The sequence below is a fragment of the Salvelinus sp. IW2-2015 genome, unplaced genomic scaffold (genome assembly GCF_002910315.2).
Source record: "Salvelinus sp. IW2-2015 unplaced genomic scaffold, ASM291031v2 Un_scaffold1524, whole genome shotgun sequence".
Lineage (NCBI taxonomy): Eukaryota > Metazoa > Chordata > Actinopteri > Salmoniformes > Salmonidae > Salvelinus > Salvelinus sp. IW2-2015.
The window spans coordinates 247834-271127 of record NW_019942963.1 but is presented as its reverse complement, the minus strand read 5'-3'; the positions used below and the strand labels follow the sequence as shown (position 1 = coordinate 271127).

Below are 23294 nucleotides of genomic sequence, written 5' to 3'. Positions count from 1 at the left end.
CCTCTCCTGTCTTCTTCCTCTCCTTCCTTCTGCTCCCTCAATTCTCATCTCTCTACCATCATCCACCTTCCTCCTGGTTCATCTACTTTGTTCTATCACAGTTGGTCTTTCTGCAATTCCTCTCATCCTAAWTTCTCACATCCTCGAATCAAGGACAGAGCAATTGAGAAAGACCCCTTACTTCATACTTCTGTATTGATTATTGATCACCTCTAACCCATACAGGCAGTACTGGTGCAGGACTTCCAGGCCTTGCGTGACCATGTGGAGAGGGAGGGTTTGCTCATTGCCCGCCCCCTGTTCTTCAGCCTCTACCTGGGCCACATCCTGCTACTAGAGGCCCTGGCTTTGGGCCTGCTCCTGGTCTGGGGGACCAGCTGGAGCCTCACACTGCTCTGTTCCCTCATGCTGGCCACGTCTCAGGTACCATTACAGAATTATTAGGGAGTACAAGAAGATAGTTGACAGGTAGATTCAAAGGTTAGGCATAGGGATCGAAGGTTAGGGTTAAGATTAAGTTTAAGGTTAGGTGTAGGATTAAGGTTAGAATTAGAGGATTAGGTTMGGGTTAGGATTAAGGTTAAGGTTAGGTTTAGGATTAAGGTTAGGGGATTAGGTTAGGGTTAAGATTAAGGTGAAGGTTAGGGGTGGTGAGGTTAGGTTAGGGTAAGGGTTTAGCTTAGCGATAGGGTTACCAAACCACCTTTCAGACACCATTCAAGACACCGCCTTTCTTTCTCCCTCTCAGTCCCAGGCTGGCTGGCTGCAGCATGACTACGGCCACCTGTCAGTCTTCAAGAAATCCAGCTGGAATCACGTACTGCAAAAGTTTGTCATTGGACACCTAAAGGTAGGCTACTGGACAATGGTTGGACATTTGACATGACTGTTTMTTTAGGCTGATCTTCTGCTACTCGTTGGATAAGTTAACCGGACACAGTTTAAACCCAGTCCTGGACTGAAAACCATTCTCAATGGATAATCTCCTTTGAAAGTACATTTTACTCYAGGACTACGTTAAATCTTTGTTCAGGAAACTGTCCCTTTCACTTTCCTACATTCACAAGAGCAGTGTTAAATTTCCAAGTTCACTGCTATACATTAGCCTTATTTGGTGTAGTGTCCAACAGGTGTAAGTTACAGTAAGTGTAATTGTGTGTACCATTAATAAGTAACAGTAGCTGTGTGTTTCCAGGGTGCCTCTGCTAACTGGTGGAACCATCGTCACTTCCAGCACCACGCTAARCCCAACRTKTTTMGTAAAGATCCTGATRTCAACTCACTGCATGTCTTYGTCCTGGGWGACAAACAGCCTGTAGAGGTAGTTATCTCTATAATATATATGTGATCTCTGCCCCAACTGGACCCACAACCTTACTGCTTTATGACCCATCTGACTCCATGTCATATTTCAATAATAATCTAATCATTCATGTAATATTCAAATATCCATGTAATAGTTCATTAAATCAATGTAATTTTTATGAAATAAAATTAAATAATATTAATGTAAAATTCAAATATCCTTTTAACCCTTGTGTAGTCTCCCCTTGTCCTAAGGGTAAAAAATGACCCGCCTTAACTAAACCCCTAAAATAAAACATCTTAATTTAATTTTAAACCTACAAATCTATTTTGCATGAAGAAACAACCTGTCATTCATCACAAACTTTGTGCATATCTGGGTTTTCCCTCTTCACAATGCAGAAAGACTGCATTTAAATCAGTGGACACCAATCGTTTCTATTAGAACACACCTGTCGTACTTGTTTTCTTTACTAAAGTAGAGTTTTATTATTATTATTAAAGGTACTGCATTGGTGTAAAAAAGATAGCAAGAGGTGTAAACAAACTTTTTAGCACATGTATAGCCTAAGAAAATAACAGAAATGTGTAGAAAGTAGTTGTGAATGCATTTTATTGAAGGGAAACAATAACAGTCTTGACATTTTTTGGCAACATAGTGATATATTCTTAAATACTGTACAATGAGGAATTCAACTACAAAATACTAGTCTTCTCCCATTTTTTTAACTATTGCCCACACCCACAAGGTGTTTAAACAACAACAATAAATAAGAATAAAATAAGAAAATAGATACAAAACAAAAACGTGAAGTACATAAATCAATAATCTCTAATTAGCACATGTAGGACAGTATGCAAGTGTGTGTGCATGGACTTTGCAGATGTATTTCTCACATGTGCAGAACATAGAATTTGTTTTACAGTCCTTCTTTGTGGGGCAGAATTGGCATCTCCTCTCTTGTCTGCCCCAGCTGCAGCCTCAGGTAGATCAGGACAAGATTCAGCCCCCTGAACAGCTTTCACAAGCGCTGCAGATGCTGCTGTGCAGCGGAGGCACTCCCTTCTTTGAATGTGTGGGGTTACAAGTGCCTTTCCCAGCTGCTCCAGGAACACCCTCCTCTTTTTCCGCATATCAGGCATCCAGATAGGGTTGATCTTGTTCCATATCATGAAGGCATTGTATGAGGACACATCAATGATGTTGTGGAAGATGACCAGGGGCCAGCGGGCAGTCATCCTCCTGCAGCTGTAAGTTCCAATCCCCTTGTCTAGGTTGTCCACGCCTCCTTTGTTGTGGTTGTAGTCCAGGATGATGGCTGGCTTCCTGTCCTCACGATCACTGATCTCAGCCGTTTTGTGCAGTGTGCTCAGGAGGACCACATTCTTGTTCCTTTTTGGGAGGTAAGAAACTAAAGTGGTGGTGGGGGTGAAAGCAAACTTTGATGAGAAGGCCTCTCTCCCCCTTGTTGTGAGATGTGCAGGGGCGAGCTCAGGCTTGTTCTTTCCCACTGTGCCAACCATGGTGGTCTTCCTCTTCAGGATCTTGCTGGCTGAGTTCATAAGAGGTGAAGAAATTGTCACACGTGACATTGTGCCCCCTCAATCCATATGTCACATCAAGCACAACCGGCATCCCCTGGTTCTTCTCCGGGCCTCCACTGGTCGGCTTCCTTGTGCAGACTTGCATCTTTCCAAGTATGATTTCATACTTTGCTGGCTTGCTGGGCATATATTGCCGGAAAGAACAGTGACCTTTTGACAAAAGAGATAACTATCAGTAATTAGCATCAGTGTCAGAAAACAAATCACATAAATCAATGATATTACAGCAATGCATAATAAAATGAACAGTGAAAATCACATTACAGATATGAAAATAAAAATGTACCTCTGAATGGAACCAGTTGCTCATCCACTGTTACTTCAGGCCCAGGGTTGTAGAGGTATGGCAGACGCTCCACCCACTTCTCCCAGACCGCTCTTATGGCCGCCAGTTTGTCTCTCACACGTCTTGCAGGTCTTGACTCACGGTTATCAAATTGTAGCATTCTTGAGAATGTGTGGAAGACTTTCAGTGGCATCGTGGCACGGAAAATCGCCCTTCCACTCTCTGCATCCCAGAGACTACATGTAGCCTCGCCTCGGGACCTATACACACCAGCTAAGATTAGCAGCCCTATGTAGGCACRCAGGTCCATCTCATCCATCCTCTTCCAGTTGTCTCCATATTTACGGAAACCCTCCAAATTTGTCTTCTCCAGGATTATTTTTTTAGATGGCTGGTGTGATGAACATGTAGAATGTTGAGGCGATGTCCTGGGCAACTGCATGTCTTGTGGGTTCTGGGATCATAAGGCCCTGGGGTCATCCTTATGACATTTTGTGCTGCCATCCTGCCCTGGTTGTCATGTGGTGACTAAGACCATGTTATTTTGCTGTTCTTTGACAAAAATGTATCTCTTTCAGCTTGGGGGATTTCTTCTTCATCTGAAGATGACGCATTATGCTCTGGGTTGTATTCTTCCCCATCTTCTTCAGATACCTCCTCCTCTTCTAAGTCATTGTTCTCTTGTTCCTCCTGGACGTCTGAAAAAATCTGATCTACGACYTGTTGGGCACTGAAACGTGCACTCATGGCTTCAGCAAAGAGAGAACTGGGGGGACTGTCATCTGCAGCAACTTTATAGCCTCTGACCGCATTCCCCATTAGTAAACAATGCTTTCAAGTAATGTTTATTTTGTTATGTTATGTTTATTATCCATGTAATAGTTAATTAAATTAATGTAATATTCATGAAATAACCATGTAATGATATCCATGAAATAACCATGTAATAATGTCCATGTAATATTCAAATATCCATGTAATAGTTAATTAAATTAATGTAATATTCATGAAATAACCATGTAATAATGTCCATGTAATATTCAAATATCCATGTAATAGTTCATTAATTTAATGTAATATTCATGAAATAACCATGTAATGATATCCATGTAACAGTTTGTCTCGGTAGTGTTAAACCGGTATTAGTGTTTCTGTGTAAGATCCATCTGACTCCTTGTCTCTGTCTATTGCAGTATGGTGTAAAGAAGTTGAAGTACATGCCCTACCATYACCAACACCAGTACTTCTTCCTCAGTAAGTTTCTGTACACCTTTCATGGATTTCTGTATATAAATCACATCAACTTCCATTGAACACATAAAAGCAAAAGGACAGACCACTGATGTATGTTTGTAATACCAATATTTTCCTTCTGTCTCTCAGTTGGACCTCCACTACTTATTCCAGTGTATTTCCACATCCAGATATTGCGGACCATGTTTTTACGACAGGACTGGGTGGTGAGATTCATACCAACTAAATGTAGACTTACTCCTCTTCATTCCCATCTGGAACATAAGGGCTTCCACGAGAGAGTAATGATATGATGTTTAGGACCTTGAGTGTGGCTGAGGTGCACCTATGACCAGCTCAGAAACCAGATTGCATAGCGGAGAAGGGTACGGTGGATCCAAATGGTCTGTGATCTGTTTGTTAAACTTCTCTTAGGGTATGTGGGACGGTAGCGTCCCACCTTACCAACAGCCAGTGAAATTGCAGGGCGCCAAATGTAAAACAACAGAAATCTCATAATTAAAATTCCTCAAACATACAATCATTATACACCATTTTAAAGATAAACCTCTCGTTAATCCAACCAAAGTGTCTGATTTCAAAACGGATTTACGGCGAAAGACACACATGCGATATGTTAGGTCAGTACATAGCCACAGAAATCACAGCCATTTTTTCCAGCCAAAGAGAGAATAACAAAAACCAGAAAATAAAGTTAAAATTAATCACTAACCTTTGATGTCTTCATCAGATGACACTCATGGGACTTCATGTTACACCATACATGTATGTTTTTGTTCGGTAAAGTTCATATTTATACCAAAAATCTGAGTTTAGGCGGGACGCTACTGTCTCACTTGGCCAAAAGCCAGAGAAATTGCAGCGCGCCAAATTCTAATTAATTACTATAAAATCAAACTTTCACTAAATCATAACATGAAAGATACCAAATTAAAGCTACACGTGTTGTGAATCCAGCCAACATGTCAGAATTCAAATAGGCTTTTCGGCGAAATCATACAATGCTATTATCTGAGCATAGCACCATAGTAAACCAAAGAGAGGAAAACATTTCAACCCTGCAGGCGCGACACAAAACGCAGAAATAAAAATATAATTCATGCCTTACCTTTGACGAGCTTCTGTTGTTGGCACTCCAATATGTCCCATAAACATCACAAATGGTCCTTTTGTTCGATTAATTCCGTCAATATATATCCAAAATGTCAATTTATTTGGCGCGTTTGATCCAGAAAAAAAACGGTTCCAACTTGCGCAACGTGAMGACAAAATATCTCAAAAGTTACCTGTAATCTTTGTCAAAACATTTCAAACTACTTTTGTAATACAACTTTAGGTATTTAAAAAAAAAAATCGATAAAATTAAAGATGGGATGATCTGTGTTCAATACAGGAAGAAAACAAACTCAAGCATGCTTTCTGGTCTTGCGCCTCTATCAAACAGTACACATGAAGTGACACTTTTTCAAGATGGCCGTACTTCTTCATTACACAAAGGAATAACCTCAAMCAATTTCTAAAGACTGGTGACATCCAGTGGAAGCGGTAGGAACTGCAAGCAAGTCCCTTTGAAATCTGGATTCCCAATGAAAGCTCATTGAAAACAGGGTGACCTCAAACAAAATAAAATTGAATGGTTTGTCCTCGGGGTTTCGCCTGCTACATAAGTTCTGTTATACTCACAAACATGATTCAAACAGTTTTAGAAACGTCAGAGTGTTTTCTATCCACATCTACTAATGCTATGCATATCTTATCTTCTGGGGATGAGTAGCTGGCAGTTTAATTTGGGCATGCTTTTCATCCAAAATTCCGAATGCTGTCCCCTACCCTAGAGAAGTTAACTTGGCTTTTGAAGACCTTAGAAAAGGCAGGGCAGGATATATATGACTATGATAACACCTTGGGGCACTAAATCCTTGTTCGTCACTCACTAAAGATAGCGAGCATAATATTGCACCACCAACGACACACTGACTGTACCATCAGAAATGACTAAATCAAATCAAATTTTATCACATACACATGGTTAGCAGATGTTAATGTGAGTGTAGCGAAATGCTTGTGCTTCTAGTTCCGATCATGCAGTAATAACCAGTAATAACTAACAACTAATCTAACAATTTCACAACAACAACCTTATACACACAAGTGTAAAGGAATGAATAAGAATATGTACATATAAATATATGGATGGGCGATGGCCGAACGGCATAGGCAAGATGCAGTAAATGGTATAGAGTACAGTATATACATATGAGATGAGTAATGTAGGGTATGTACACATTATATAAAGTGGCATTGTTTAAAGTGACTTTAAAAAATATATATATATTATTAATTAAAGTGGCTAGAGATTTGAGTCAGTATGTTGGCAGCAGCCACTCAATGTTAGTGATGGCTGTTTAACAGTCTGATGGCTTTGAGATAGAAGCTGTTTTTCAGTCTCTCGGTCCCTGCTTTGATGCACCTGTACTGACCTCACCTTCTGGATGATAGTGGGGTGAACAGGCAGTGGCTCGGGTGGTTGTTGTCCTTGATGATCTTCTGGATGATAGTGGGGTGAACAGGCCGTGGCTCGGGTGGTTGTTGTCCTTGATCTTTTTGGCCTTCCTGTGACATCAGGTGAACTAACTTCCTAATCACCGTGATAACTGTTGCTTTGCTAGGAACAGGGGTGATTTTAGCTTGAAAAAACAAAACAAAAATGGGATGCATGCCAGCAAAGCCACTACACAACACTAAACAATACATTAATTGCACTGTAATGGTGACAAACGGTGCCCACAAACTGTTAGGGCCTACATATAGCTGTGCCAACAGCAGTGTCCCAACATCTTACCACTTCTACACCTGGCTATCAGTGGAGCCTTGTCTGGCAGCGAAACAGGTCATTCAGCCTCATTTACTGATTWWAAAAAAACAAAGTTGATATGGCTGACTTGCTTAAACACATGTGGTTTCTACTGACAATTGAGATGTACAAACTATGGCATAAGGGGACGACAAGCGGATAAGAGGCAATCTGTCATTTCGATTAAGACATTAATGAGCAAGCTAGGACGGACATAGTCAATATAACTATTWTTTTAGCGCTTTTGAAATGTACCGAGACAGAATTCAGAACACTGGCCGTTCTTCAATTGTTCTCCCTGTACACCAAGTCAGAACCGTAGGATAAATAAAGGGGGTATATAAGCAGACAAGGAAAGCTCTTACAATATTCAATGATTACATTTCTCTAAAACAGGTTGTAGGCTACATGTGCGCCACCAAGTCAGAACAGTAAGTTATGAGGGGGAAAAGGGACCAAATTGTTAGAGTGAGGCACATGAGCTACTAACATCTTACTACACAACAGACACTTAGTATTACTTTCTTAGCTACAGTATACATATCTCCCTGGCAAATTATATTTATGCAGCAGCATACAATACATCACCTTGTTGTGCTGTGCTCAAAGTGGCAACGCAGTCCTTCGTGGGCAAATGTTGTCATCAAAGTCTGTCATTCTCTGGATTTATGGTGCTTTCAAGACAACTGGGAACTCAGAAAAAAACAAGCTTAAATCATGATGACATCATTGATCTTCACGTCGTAGCTCTAGAAAAGAGGCCGGATTTACAATTCCCGAGTTGGATGACCGTTCAAAGTTGGATGACCGTATTTTCTCAGTCGGAGCTCGTTTATTCCCGACTTTCACAGTTGTCTTGAAGTCAAGTTTTCGCAGTTCTTAAGGTAACAGTTGTTTTTTGAGCGCGGCACAAAATCCCGCTTCATTGACAGCGTGGCCAATGTTGGATGTTTATAATTTTAAACTTGGAAAAGAGACCCTTAATCCCAGATGTGGGACCACACAGCCACTCCACTGAATAGCAGGCTAGCGATTGCTTCGCAATGCTTGTAGTTAGCCACTGTCACAGATTCCTTCCAAACCACTCATTGTTGAATTTGTCATTTCCAACTTGTTGTGTAATGTCTATGTCCAATGGCCGATGAGCATTGATACGTATCATCTATAATTTCTATTTAATGTGGGGCTCAAAACATGAATGACGTGTTGCCACTGGGTAGGAAGACCAGATGTGATCATTGTTGCTTTGCTAGGAACCCTAGATGTGATCATTGTTGCTTTGCTAGGAACCCTAGATGTGATCATTGTTGCTTTGCTAGGAACCCTAGATTTGATCATTGTTGCTTTGCTAGGAACCCTAGATGTGATCATTGTTGCTTTGCTAGGAACCCCAGATGTGATCATGTCTGGCCGTAATACCAAATCTTTGTCTCCTGTGAAGGATCTGGCGTGGTCGATGAGTTTCTACCTTCGCTTCTTCTGCTGTTACTATCCCTTCTTTGGTTTCTTTGGCTCAGTAGCATTGATCAGCTTCGTCAGGTAAAGTATGAACTGAGAGGGAGATCAAAGTTTAACTCATTCATTCATTGTATTCAAACGATCTACAGTATTAGAAAACAACACAATGATGTAGTAATGTAACATTATATTGTGGCTGAATAATTGTATTGTGAATATTGCACTGTATATAGGTTTTTGGAAAGCCACTGGTTTGTGTGGGTGACCCAGATGAATCACCTTCCTATGGAGATAGATCACGAGAGACACCAGGACTGGCTCACCATGCAGGTAACATGTCATCATTACTAGACAACGGGGTCCGTATACAGTGTCTTGGAGTAGGAGGGCTGATCTAGGATCAGGTCCCCCCTGTCCATACATTCCTATTCATTATCATCTTAAATGGCTAAACTGATCCGAGAACAGCAGTCCTGAATACAGGCCCAGGAGTGTKTTCTGGGGCTGWGCCATCYKTAGTTCTCCAGCAGRGGGAGMTGTAACGTGTYTCTTTCTCTGGTCTTAGTTGAGTGCTACTTGCAACATTGAACAGTCAACCTTCAACGACTGGTTCAGTGGACACCTCAACTTTCAGATTGAACACCAGTAAGTGAAACAAATATCCCACCTTACTGTTGTCTGTCAACAGTATATACTGTATTTATATGGTCATTTATCAGGTCATTGACATACTAAATTATAGTTTAAGCAGTATTCAGCTTCATTTGATCTTAAATATAATTTGTTGTTTGTACTAATTACTCTACCTCATAATAGTGTTTAGATACAATATCGCTACAATCCTACTCAGAGCGTCTGCTAAATGACTTAAATGTAAATGTAAACTGAGGTTTCTCTGAAAAACTCTGATTGCATTTGCTCTCTCTGTCTTTCCCTCCCTCTCCCCCTCCCCTCTCTCACTCCCTGCCCCCCCACTCTCTCTCTCTGCCTCTCTTTCTCTGTCTCCCCCTCTGTCTCCCAGTCTGTTTCCTACCATGCCCCGTCATAACTACCACCTGGTGGCTCCTCTGGTTCGTGCTCTGTGTGAGAAACATGGAGTTCCCTATCAGGTCAAGACTTTGCAGAAAGGCATGACTGATGTTGTCAGGTAACATGTTTTAATGAATACTTGTATATTGCTATCCTCTGGGAGTAGATTGTACATCATAAGGTGATACCTGCTGCTCTCAGTCTCCTATGTGATTTACCTGGTTTGTTATCCACCTCTGTTCTTCCCCAGGTCACTGAAGAAGTCAGGGGATCTGTGGYTGGATGCATATCTTCATAAATAAATCCCTTCCTGGCTCTGGACGGGATTTAAATCCATCTCAGAWTAACTACCTGTGAACAGAGAGGACATTTCCTAGATGTTTGTGTTGATAATGATCGCTGYAAACATTATTGTGATATAATTGTTTTAATCCTTGGCAGCAGTGAATGGGGATCCATAGCAGAAATAGARGGTTTATATAGTAGGGCCAGGCGTTTAACAAAAAACTAAACACAGTTTTTATTGACCTATATTTCCAGCATTATCCACTGGGTTTGATGCAGGCAGAAAATCCTAGGAAATGCTCTGTAATTGACACAAGTCTCAATCATTCCAGTCTGGTTGTCCATTCGTTTTTGGCGGAGGGATCGCTTTAACCAGGGGAGGCGCAGCATACGARTCTTMATTTCACTAAGCCTRTTATTTAGCAGGGAAWACTATTTGTAGATTAGTGATTTTACACCTCGTTTYTSTMAAGCTGATSGCCTCCAACAGACTCAATCCCTGATCACAGGAGGTTATATAAATGGGGAAATTAGGACACGTAAAGGGGAAAGACTATGAATCCAAGCAGAAAATATAAGTGCACAATAAAAATCTCTATCGCTTGAAATTCCCCGCTGGAATGCTCATTGCAGACAACAATATATTCTGCAAAACCTGCAATTTAGCGTTGCATGTTCAATGGAAAGACAGGATAGACAGGATAGACAGGATAGACAGCCATCTGAAATAATAATGCCGTCTCAGAAGAATGCTTCAACCTTGAAACGTTGTGGAGGATTTAGTGAAACAGTCTCGTCTTTACATAACAAGACAACATCAATCAACAACAATATTTCACARCKTATTCGTTGTCTGTTAWCATGTGGTTATGATAGGCATTTTTGTATCAGAAAAYGTAGAGGGTGAAATATAGACTATTTTCAGAATACTAATGACTTGCCTATTTTCATTTACTATAGAAATAACACAATTGATCCATCTCTGGTAAAACGGCAGTATTTGGAGAGATKAACTTCTCCGCCTCCGCAAGGCGCATGTAAAAGCGCAGCTACTCGGAGTGATATTCTAACACTGTTGAATAGTTCACTGTCTGTAAATACACTCTATCAGCCAGAACAACTTTAACGTCTTCATCCAGCTCTCATACAAAATGTGTGTCGGTGGATTTGTCCGTTACTATGGAGATGCTTTCTGTTGTGTTTTTACCGGACTGCGGCTCGGTTCTTTACATGTGTGTTAATTAATGAATGCGCGCAATTTGGGATTGTCAACTTTTTCGAGAGAGATGTTGGCGCTTGCAAAAGCCAYATATATCCTCATCACTGACGTTTTGTACGTGTGTTTAATGAAAATGGCTAGTTTGTCGGCTACATTTTCTTAGATACCATGCCTATTATTCCTATATRATATTCATAACAGACAACGAGTAAGTAAAATATTTATGTCGATTTTATGTCCTTAGGCTAATCATTTGGTGCGTTAGGCTAAAGTGTATGCTGTTGATGCAGATATTTTCATTTAATCTCATCTGGAGTCATTCCACACGGTTAGGAATTGATTTTGGACTTATTGGATAATTATGTTAGATGATCATGGTGTGTGAAGGTGCTATATCAGCCACTTGATGATCGAAATGCGGGGTAGAAAAACAACAACCGAAGAACAACCAAAACGCCTGGCCCTGTTTTAACAACATTTATGTATTTATGTATATTTAAAAAAAAATATGTGTTTAAGCCTTATATTACATATATTTAAATATATSGACATATTACAAAATTGGCCTTTTTGATATATTTATACATATATGTTTATATATTTAAATATATGGCAATACATTTTGATAGCATGCTGTGGTAGCTAGTAAAATAAATGCCCAAATATATTTCATAAATATATGTTGCCATGTATTTTAATGAATGGAAATGTTTTGCTTTTTACCTTAATGCTGTAGCTAGGCTACATAAATAAATACAAATCTATGCATAAAACTACAAATCACAATAGCCTACTGTGGTATACTTTGCAAAATCTGAATGAATGACTAATGACTGACAACTAACAGAGTGCTTTCAATACTCGTCATTGTTTGCTCWAATAACTTGGTCCGTTGTTGAATTGTCACATGGGAGTCATCGGAAGGTCGCATCTGAAACAATATAATGTACATGATTACCTCTGTACACTTAACATCTGTATTTGGAAATGATGTCTTTGTACATCCAATTGATACTTCGACTCTCAATTCACGCCTCTCCATCCTTTTCAGACCTCCAACAATGTCGACAGCTGCTTACCCTGTGGATAATTGCTGAGAACAGGCTGGCAGCTTGACGTGTGGAAATGCATGTGGACAGGTTGACTAAGGTTTCCGTGTGGATAATGCGAGACAGGTTGGCATTTACCCTGGTGGCTAATCTGTGAGACTGGTGCAGTTAGCCCTGCTGTGATTAATGCTGTGACAGGATCGAGCAGTTACCCTGTGGCATGAATGCTGTGACATGTTGACCACGTCTACGCACTCTGTGGATAATGCTGACAGGGTTGGCATTTTCACCTGTTGTAAGTAAGTACAGGTAATGTCGATGCTTGACAGGTTGACGAGTTGTTACCCTGTGGATAATGGTGGCAGCGGTTGACAGTTACCCTGTGGATTAATGCTTGACAGGTTGACATACCCTGCTGGTGAGATAATGCTGAGACAGTCGATTGACCATGTTATTCCTGTGGATTATTATGCTGGAGACAGGTTGGCATTTTACCCCTTGTGGTAAATGTGAGACATAGGTTGGCATTACCTACATTAACCCCCTGAGTGGACAATAATGCTGAGACAGGTTTGGCATTCTACCTGTGGATACTGCTGAGCAGGTGAACAAGTTACCCCGCTCATGGGATCCACATGCCATAGGACACAGCTGACAGTGTACCCCCTAATGGGATAAGTGCGTAGAGACAGGCGGTGACAGTTACTTTAGCATACAATTAGGACGAAAGCTACTAGGCATATACCACTTCTTCGGTAATGTTGAGACAAGTTTGTGACAGTACCCGTGGATAATATGTTGAGACAGTTTGGCAGTTACCCGTTGATAATAATGAGAAGTTGGCAGTTACCCTGTGGATAATGCTGAGACAGGTTGACAGGTTACCCTAGGGATAATGCTGAGACAGTGACAGAGGCATGTTACCCTGTGTGATAATGTTGAGAAGGTTGACAGTTACCCTGTGGATAAATAATGAGACAAGTGGCAGTTACCCTGTGGATAATTGTGAGACGGTTGACGTTACCCTTGGATAATGTGAGACAAGTTGCCATGTTACCCTGTGGTAATGTTGAGACAAGTTGGCAGTTACCCTTGGATAATGCTAGACAGGTTGACAGCTCCCTAGGATAATGAGACAGTTGCATTACCCATGGGATTAATGTGGAGAGAAGGTTGACAGTTACCCTGTGGATAATGTGCATGACAGGTTGACAGTACCCATGGATCAATTGCTGAGGACAAGTCGGTCAGTTACCCTGTGGCGATAATGCTGAGACAAGTTGGCAGTACCCTGTGTAATGCTGGAAGTGAATCATGCGATGATGTGACAGTTGGCAGTTACCCTGTGGATAATGCTGTGACAGGTTGGCAGTTACCCTGGGGATAATGCTGAGACAAGTTGGGCAGTTACCCTGTGGATAATGCTGAGACAGGCTGACAGTTACCCTATGGATAATGCCGAGACAGGTTGATAGTTACCCTGTGGATAATGCTGAGACAAGTTGTCAGTTACCCTGTGGATAATGCTAAGACAGGTTGGCATTTACCCTGTGGATAATGCTGAGACAGGCTGACAGTTACCCTATGGATAATGTTGAGACAGCTTGACAGTTACCCTGTGGATAATGCTGAGACAAGTTTGCAGTTACCCTATGGATAATGCTGAGACAGGTTGGCAGTTAACCTGTGGATAATGCTGTGACAGGTTGGCAGTTACCCTGTGGATAATGCTGAGACAGGTTGGCAGTTACCCACGTTACCCTGTGGATAATGCTGAGACAAGTTGGCAGTTACCCTGTGGATAATACTGAGACAGAGGATCAGTGAAACAATTCCCCACAAGATGACGAATAAATAAGGGGTTAATGTTCATGAACATATTTTWATCATTTCACTTTTTTTTKTGTCAAATGCTTTGTAAACAGTGACTTTCAACGTGGCACCGTCATAGAATTCCACCTTTACAACAAGTCAGTTCGTCAGATTTCTGCCCTGCTAGAGCTGCCCGGGTCAACTGTAAGTGTTGTTATTTTGAAGTGGAAAGGTCTAGAAGCAACAACGGCTCAGCCGGGAAGTTGTAGGCCACAGAAGCTCACAGAACGGGACTGCCGAGTTGTGAAGCGCGTAAAAATCGTCTGTCCTTGGTTGCAACACTCACTACCGAGTTCCAAACTGCCTCTAGAAGCAATGTCAGCACAAGAACTGTTAGTCGGGAACTTGATTGAATGGGTTTCCATGGCCGAGCAGCCGCACACAAGCCTAAGATCACCATGCGCAATGCCAAGCATCGGCTGGAGCGGTGTAAATCTCGCTGCCATTGGACTCTAGAGCAGTGGAAACGCGTTCTCTGCAGTGATTCATCACGCCATGTGGCAGTCCGACGAACGGATCTAGGTTTGGCGGATGCCAGGAAAACGCTACCTGCCGCAATGCAAAGTGACAAATGGAAAGGAGTAATGCTCTTGTTTTTATTTTTCATGGTTCATGCTGTAAAGTTCGGTGGAGGAGGAATAATGAGCTAGGCCCCTTACAGTAATTCCAGTGAAGGGAAATCTTAACGCTACAGCATACAATGACATTCTAGATGATTCTGTGCCTCCAACTTTGTGGCAACAGTTTGGGGAAGGTCTTTTCCTGTTTCAGCAAGACAATGCCCCCCCGTGCACAAAGTGGTACCACTCTTCAGAATGTGTAGTCTGTGGGTGTCCCAAAGCAGGCTGAAACCCCGTTTCATCCCCGCAAGATCCATACTTAAGACTGTACAGAGCATATAACTATGCACCCCAATCCTATTCTGAAGTCTAATACATCAACAGTGGGATTTCAACTGTTGTTTTTATTTTTGTGTAAAATTAAATATGGCCTGTTCCCCATTATTTGTATCTCGTTCAATGGGGAACTTTTATTTTGAAGGCAAACTGCAAATTCCACTATTGTGACTAATCCTTATTGTGCTAGCTTCACATAGGCGTGAATTCCCGACGTCAGTTGCTTCCTGCAGTTGTAGCCTAAAGCATGCTGCCGGCAGTATCTGAAGTGGCCAGAAATGGTGGTTAAGGCTAAGGTTAGGTTGAAATCACATTGTAAGAAGATACATTGTAGAAATAGGCAGCCTGTATGACTTTGTAGCTGTGTTACTAGTGACGGCTTAGAATTAGCTTGACCGTATGTGCTGCCCTGAGGACACAGAAGACTTCATCAACAACAGTAATGTGTGATATGTAAAAAGTTGTACAAAAAAAAAAATACCCGGTAAGATAAACTAGTTAACCGGCCAAGCAGATAAGACTAGTAGAGTGATTTTGGTTGTGAAGTGCATTAGTAAAAGTGCACTTGGGGTTCCCGAGTTGCGCAGCGGTCTAAGGCACTGCATCTTAGTGCTAGAGGCGTCACTACAGACCCTGGTTCGATTCCAGGCTGTATCACAACCGGCCGTGATTGGGAGTTCCACAATTGGCCTAGCGTCGTCCGGATTAGGGTTTGGCCTGGGTAGGCCGTCATTGTAAGTAAGAATTTGTTCTTAACTGACTTGCCTAGTTAAATAAAGGTTAAATAAAAATACAATAAAAAATTAAAAGCTTTGTCCTTTCTTTAGAACAAAAAGCAATTTACCACTTGGCTGTAAATGGAACAGGGACGACACTTGAATCAGGCTAGTGACATCTGACCTGTCCCAATTCACCTTCATAACCTAGTCTGGTGGGACCAACCTGATCACAGTATTCACCTTCATAACCTAGTCTGGTGGAACCTAACATGATCACAGTAGAGTTCACGTGGCATTTCACGACTCACACACTAGTCTTTCATGCGGCACAACCTTAGTCAGCGTCATGTATTCACCTTCATAACGTTAGGTCTGGTGGGAGCTCTATAACACCTGGCGGGGTCAATCGAGTATTTTCACCACTTTACGCTTATAATCCGAGGTGTTGCGCTGGGACGCAGGTCTTTTTTTCAGAGATGTTCTGGCGGTTAGGTCACACTGTACTTTCCGCTGCTTCATAGAGACCTAGTCTTGTGCGTGATGGGACGCGATGGGTAGACACTTGTTCCGAGTATGTCGGGGTGGCTTTCCGCAATTGGCAACCTAGGGTCTGCTGCGCTGGCTCGCCTCTATAGACTGATCACTAGTATTCTACACCTTCAACTATCATAGTGGTGCGCTTGGGATCCATTGAGCGCTGATCTATATGTATTTCGTTGATGTTGTTTCTCTAGAGACTAACGGTTGCGCTGGTGGTGACTGGCCCTGATCAAGTAAGATATTTGCACTGTCGTTTAATATTGTACTATTGTTTATGGTTGGGGGGCGATCCTGGGTTTGCCTCCGACTCTCGCTTTTGCCTTCGGGTTTTGCTTTCCTGGAATGATCTGGTCACTGCTAGCTAGATTTTGTTCCTTGGCGCCACTCTCTTTCAATGACACTACCCGTGTGGTGCGCCCTTTTGGGGCGTGTTTATCGCTATACCCTGATAACTAGTATTTATGCCATTTACGGCTTAACTTCTGATAACGAACCTAGGCGCTCGGTGGTGACCCGCTGTTTGCCATGGGCTGTTTAGTCCTCCTCTGCCATTGAGGCTCCGCCGTTTTCTGCTGTATTCTTCATAATCTGTACTAGTTATTCCCTTATCTCCTATTCAGACTAGTATGTAATAGTTCTTGATCAAGTTATTTTATATACAGTTTCGATTCATTCTAACTACTGTTTGGTGTGTGAACACGTATACCATCTGATCAAAGTACTTCACTTGTAATCCAAACATTAGGTCGGTGGGTACAAATTAGGTCAATATCTTCAAGTTCAGCGGTCATAACCTAAGTGTTGGTGGGTACTCAGTTCTGATCTACGTATATAGTTTTTGACTACTGTAATCCTTGCACCCTTAAACTAACTCTAATGTCTGGTAGTGAGGAACTTCAGAACTCATTGTTTAATCGTATTAATAGTTGGTTCACTCTTCACTCAATCTGTAATGCTTGTCTAGTGTAGTGTGATACTGAGAGCCTGGTGTGCATGGTTTATATCAGGGTTAATTTAGCTGGCTTTATTGGGGGTGGTGACCAGATCCTCTGTGGTCCGCATGTTGATTTTGTCCTTCTTCATTAACGGGAGGTTCTTGGGTGTCTGGTGGGTACAGCCAGGTCTCCCGGGGTCTGAATACAGTATTTCGGCTTCTTCATAAACCTAGCTCTGGTAGGGACAATTAACTGATCACAACAAGTATTCCACCTTCTCCTAGATTACTCGACCTTACGTCTTGTGTTTGGTGGGACCAACCTGATCACAGTATTCACCTCATAACCTAGTCTGGTGTGGGACCAGCCTGATCACAGATTCACCTTCATAACCTAGTTGGTGGGACCAGCCTGATCAAGTATTCACCTTCATAACTAGTCTGGGGACCAACCTGATCACAGTATTCACCTTCATACCTAGTCTGGTGGGACCAACCTGATCACAGTATTCACCTTCATAACCTAGTCTGGTGGGACCAACCTGATCACAGTATTCACTCATAACCTAGTCTGGTGGGACCAGCCTGGCCCACAGCACTTGATTGTCTTTTTTTTTAATGATTGAATAAATGGTATCAGTCAATATGTGGAGGAGAAAAACTGTGTATTCTGCACAGGATCAGGAACTCCTGTTGTATACTGGACACCACACAGGAAGTATGACCACTTCGCATGTTACATTGAACCCATTACACACACACAGGAAGGTATGATCACTCCGACATGTTACCATGGTAACCCCATTAACCACACAGGAAGGTATGACCACTCTGACATGTTACCATGGTAACCCATTACCACCACACAGGAAGGTATGACCACTCCGACATGTTACCATGGTAACCCCATTACCACCACACAGGAAGTATGACCACTCGACATGTTACCATGGTAGCCCATTAACCACAAAGGAAGGTATGATCACTCCGACATGTTACCATGGTAACCCCATTACACCACACAGGAAGGTATGACCACTCTGACATGTTACATGGTAACCCATTACCACCAGACAGGTAGGTATGACCACTCTGACATGTTACCATGGTAACCTCATTACCACAGACAGGAAGGTATGACACTCCGACATGTTACCATGGTAACCCATTACCACCACACAGGGGTTTGATCATTCGACATGTTACCATGGTAACCTCATTACCACCAGACAAAATGCAGATAGGCACAGTATCTGTAATGCCAAGAGTGTGCAAAGCTGTCATCAAGGCAAAGGGTGGCTACTTTGAAGAATCTCAAATATAAAATATATTTAGAGTTGTTTAACATTTTTTTCGTTGCTAAATAATTCCATATGTGTTATTTCATAGTTTTGAGGTCTTCACTATTATTCTACAATGTAGAAAATAGTCAAAATAAAGAAAAAACCCTGGAATGAGTAAGTGTATCCAAACTGTTGACTGGTACTGTATATAAATTCAACAATTTAATTATTCTCATATGACTCTGTAGGCTACTGACCTATTCAAAGCTTCCTCTGGCATCTCACCATACATTCTATCTGAATGTAGTTATTGAACTCCACCTGCAGGAGGTTTGTGTGTTGTGATTGAATGGCGGGAAAACAACTGCTGGCAAGATTCTGACAAGACACACCCACATTAAACCACACCCCCAAACCAACTCGCGTTTGGCTTGTCATGGTCGCCTGCCGTTCTTTAGGAGCAAGCCAAAACATTTGGCTAAATCAGTGGGTGCAGTTCCCCTTTAAAGGAGATTTGCCATATCAACATCTCGTGTAAGGGCAGATTATGTTTCAAGAGACACCCAACCCCTCTCTAAAGCTAGCAAGCAAAACATTGCTTGGCTAGTCAAGATCATTTTTTTATTCATTTAAAAAAAAATTAACAATAGCTTTGGAAATTAAATGATATTTAATACATACTTGACATTAACTGAACTCTACTCAACTTAATTTGAGTAGAGTTTTCATAACAATTCTTACCTTGGTTAGTCACACTGCACGTTTGTGTCAAGCTAAAGAAGGAGCTAGCTAGCTAGGTAGCTAGATGTTTTAGCAAACTTAATGAAAACTCTTGCTTGCAGTTGAAGAAATCCTTTCCTCTGTCACCAAACAGGTTAAACACATATTTTAATAACATTTTATGAAATTTTAGTCAAATAAAATAATCAAAAAGAAAGCTTTTTGGCATGATTTATCTTTTCCTTCTGAAGAAAATGCTAAATTGTCAGTTGGAGCCAGGGGCTGGGGCTCGGGACCATTTCAAATTGTGAAGCACAGCTCGGGACACCAAGGATGGACAGAAAATATATTTACAAATATGTTCTACGTTCAAGTGCTTTTCGAAATAAACATCTTGTTAATTTTCACTATGTTTCATAAGTGGCAGGTAGGCTATACCTCAATGGCTGCAGAATTTATTTTCCACTACAACTTGTGCATACAAAACCCCACTTTAGAAACCTAATGCTGGGTACTAGAGGTCATTAGAGACTCAACCAGCGGAGGCTGATGGGAGGAGCTATAGGAGGATAGGCTCATTGKAATGGTTGGAATGRMATGAATGGAACGGTATCAAACACATGGAAACCATGGAAACCACATGTTTGACTCCATTCCATTAATTCCATTCCAGCCATTACAATGAGCCCATCCTCCTATAGCTCCACCCACCAGCCTCCATTGGACTCAAACGTTATCATCAGGGTAGAGAAGGTTGTCAGGTGCAAGTGTGTATTTTACACATATTTTACAAATATATTTACATGTTAACTTATATTTTATGAACTTTTAAGTTGTCATTCATTATTTTGTTGTCAAWCTTGTCAAAGTATAGGTCTGAACTTGGTAGTTTTATGCATTGGATTTTAATGTAGCCTAACTACAGTAATAAGGTAAAAAGCAAACATTTCCATTCATTAAAATATGGCAACATATATTTATGAAATATAATTGGGAAATTATTTTACTAGCTACCACAGCACGCTATCAAAATGTATTTCCATATATTTAAAKATATAAACATATTTGTAGTCATATGAAAAAGGCCAATTTTGTAATATGTCGATATATTTAAATATATGTAATATAAGGCGTAAACATATATTTAGATATCTGTAATTTACATATACGTAAATACATGTACATACATGTTGTTAAAATATATATCAATATATTTTTCCGTTTGAGGAGGAATAGTCTATCTAGATACCAATGATTAGGGCCAGGCGTTTCCGTTGTTGTTTTTCCTACCCCGCATTTCGATAAAACGACCTCAAGTGGCCGATATAGCACCTTCTCACACCATGATCATCTAACATAATTATCCAATTAGTCCAAAATCAATTCCCAACCATGTGGMTTGACTTCAAATGAAATAATTGCCAACAATTATTCTCATCGGCAGTATTAGCTTATTTTAAGGACATTATCGACATAAATATTTTACTTATTCATTGCCTGGTATTAACATTATAATGGKAATAATATGTATTTTAATCTAAGAAAATGTAACACATCAAAGAAAAAAGTAGGCATTTTAATTTGCTATAGAATAAATTATGAGGWTATATATGGCTTTTGCAAGCGCCAACATCTCTCTCGAAAAAGTTGACAATCCCAAATTGCGCGCATTCATTAACACACATGTAAAGAACGGAGCCGCAGTCCGGTAAAAACACAACAGAAAGCATCTCCATAGTAACGGACAAATCCACCGACACACATTTTGTATGAGAGCTGGATGAAGACGTTAAAGTTGTTCTGGCTGATAGAGTGYATTTACAGACAGTGAACTATTCAACAGTGTTAGAATATCACTCCGAGTAGCTGCGCTTTTACATGCGCCTTGCGGAGGCGGAGAAGTTMATCTSTCCAAATACTGCCGTTTTACCAGAGATGKATCAATTGTGTTATTTCTATAGKAAATGAAAATAGGCRAGYCATTAGTATTCTGAAAATAGTCTATATTTCACCCTCTACATTTTCTGATACAAAAATGCCTATCATAMCCAYATGATAACAGRCAACGAATACGTTGTGAAATATTGTTGTTGATGATGTTGTCTTGTTATGTAAAGACGAGACTGTTTCACTAAATCCTCCACAACGTTTCAAGGTTGAAGCATTCTTCTGAGACGGCATAATTATTTCAGATGGCTGTCTATCCTGTCTATCCTGTCTTTCCATTTAAAATGTGACGCTAAATTGCAGGTTTTGCAGAATATATTGTAGTCTGCAATGAGCATCCCAGCGTGGAATTTCAAGCGATAGAGATTTTTATTGTGCACTTATATTTTCTGCTTGGATTCATAGTCTTTCCCCTTTACGTGTCCTAATTGCCCCATTTATATAACCTCCTGTGATCAGGGATTGAGTCTGTTGGAGGCGATCAGCTTGAGAAAAACGAGGTGTAAAATCACTAATCTACAAATAGTTTTCCCTGCTAAATAATAGGCTTAGTGAAATTAAGATTCGTATGCTGCGCCTCCCCTGGTTAAAACGAATGGACAACCAGACTGGAATGATTGAGACTTGTGTCAATTACAGAGCATTTCCTAGGATTCTCTGCCTGCATCAAACCCAGTGGATAATGCTGGAAATATAGGTCAATAAAAACTGTGTTTAGTTTTTTCTAAATGCCTGGCCCTACTATATAAACCCTCTATTTCTGCTATGGATCCCCATTCACTGCTGACAAGGATTAAAACAATTATATCACAATAATGTTTGCAGCGATCATTATCAACACAAACATCTAGGAAATGTCCTCTCTGTTCACAGGTAGTTAWTCTGAGATGGATTTAAATCCCGTCCAGAGCCAGGAAGGGATTTATTTATGATGATATGCATCCAGCCACAGATCCCCTGACTTCTTCAGTGACCTGGGGAAGAACAGAGGTGGATAACAAACCAGGTAAATCACATAGGAGACTGAGAGCAGAGGTATTTCACCTTATGATTACAATCTTACTCCCAGAGGATAGCAATATACAAGTATTCATTAAACATGTTACCTGACAACATCAGTCATGCCTTCTGCAAAGTCTTAACACTGATAGGGAACTCCATGTTTCTCACACAGAGCACGAACCAGAGGAGCCACCGGTGGTAGTTATGACGGGGCATGGTAGGGAACAGACTGGAGACAGAGAAAGAGAGGCAGAGAGAGAGAGTGGGGGGGGCAGGGAGAGAGAGGGGTGGGGGAGGAGGAAGGAGAGAGGGAGGGGAAAGACAGAGAGAGCAAACGCAATCAGAGTTTTTCAGAGAAACCTCAGTTTCTGTAGTAGGATTGTATCGATATTGTATCTAAACACTATTATGAGTGAACAGTAATTAGTAAAAACAACAAATATATTTAGATAATGAAGCGTATACTGCTTAAACTATAATTTAGTATGTCAATTGCCCTGATAAATGACCATATAAATACAGTATATACTGTTGACAGGACAACAGTAAGGTGGGGATATTTGTTTCACTTACTGGTGTTCAATCCTGAAAGTTGAGGTGTCCACTGAACCAGTCGTTTGAAGGTTGACTGTTTCAATGTTGCAAGTAGCACTCAACTAAGACCAGAGAAGAGACACGTTACAGCCCCTCTTGCTGGAGAACTACAGAATGGCCTCAGCCCCAGAAAAACACTCCTGGGCCTTATTCAGGACTTGCTGTTTCGGATCAGTGTTAGCCTTATTTAAGATGATAATGAATAGGAATGTTATGGACAGGGGACCTCGATCCTAGATCAGCCCTCCTACTCCAGACACTGTACGACCGTTGTCTAATGATGACATGACCTGCATGGTGAGCCAGTCCTGGTGTCTCAGTAATGATGACATGTTACCTGCATGGTGAGCCAGTCCTGGTGTCTAGTAATGATGACTGTTACCTGCATGGTGAGCCAGTCCTGGTGTCTCTCGTGATCCATCTCATAGGAAGATGACTCATCT

At 41.1% G+C, this 23294-nt stretch overlaps 1 protein-coding gene and 1 long non-coding RNA gene across 2 annotated transcripts; one reads left to right on the top strand and one right to left on the bottom strand.

Annotated features, from left to right (window-relative positions):
• Positions 1-231: 231 nt before the first annotated feature.
• Positions 232-10757, top strand: fads2 (fatty acid desaturase 2). The gene is made up of 10 exons (XM_024138583.2): positions 232-423; positions 749-850; positions 1196-1321; positions 4390-4450; positions 4580-4656; positions 8746-8843; positions 8996-9092; positions 9328-9407; positions 9784-9909; positions 10042-10757. Exons 1-10 carry the CDS (start codon positions 406-408, stop codon positions 10091-10093), a joined length of 837 nt encoding a protein of 278 aa, XP_023994351.2. The 5' UTR covers positions 232-405; the 3' UTR covers positions 10094-10757.
• An 8471-nt stretch (positions 10758-19228) lies between these two features.
• LOC112071109 (uncharacterized) lies at positions 19229-22445 on the bottom strand. Its single transcript, XR_002894021.2, has 2 exons — positions 22362-22445; positions 19229-22229 (listed from the first exon to the last, which is right to left on the bottom strand). It is a non-coding gene; the product is annotated as an uncharacterized lncRNA (long non-coding RNA).
• Positions 22446-23294: the final 849 nt, after the last annotated feature.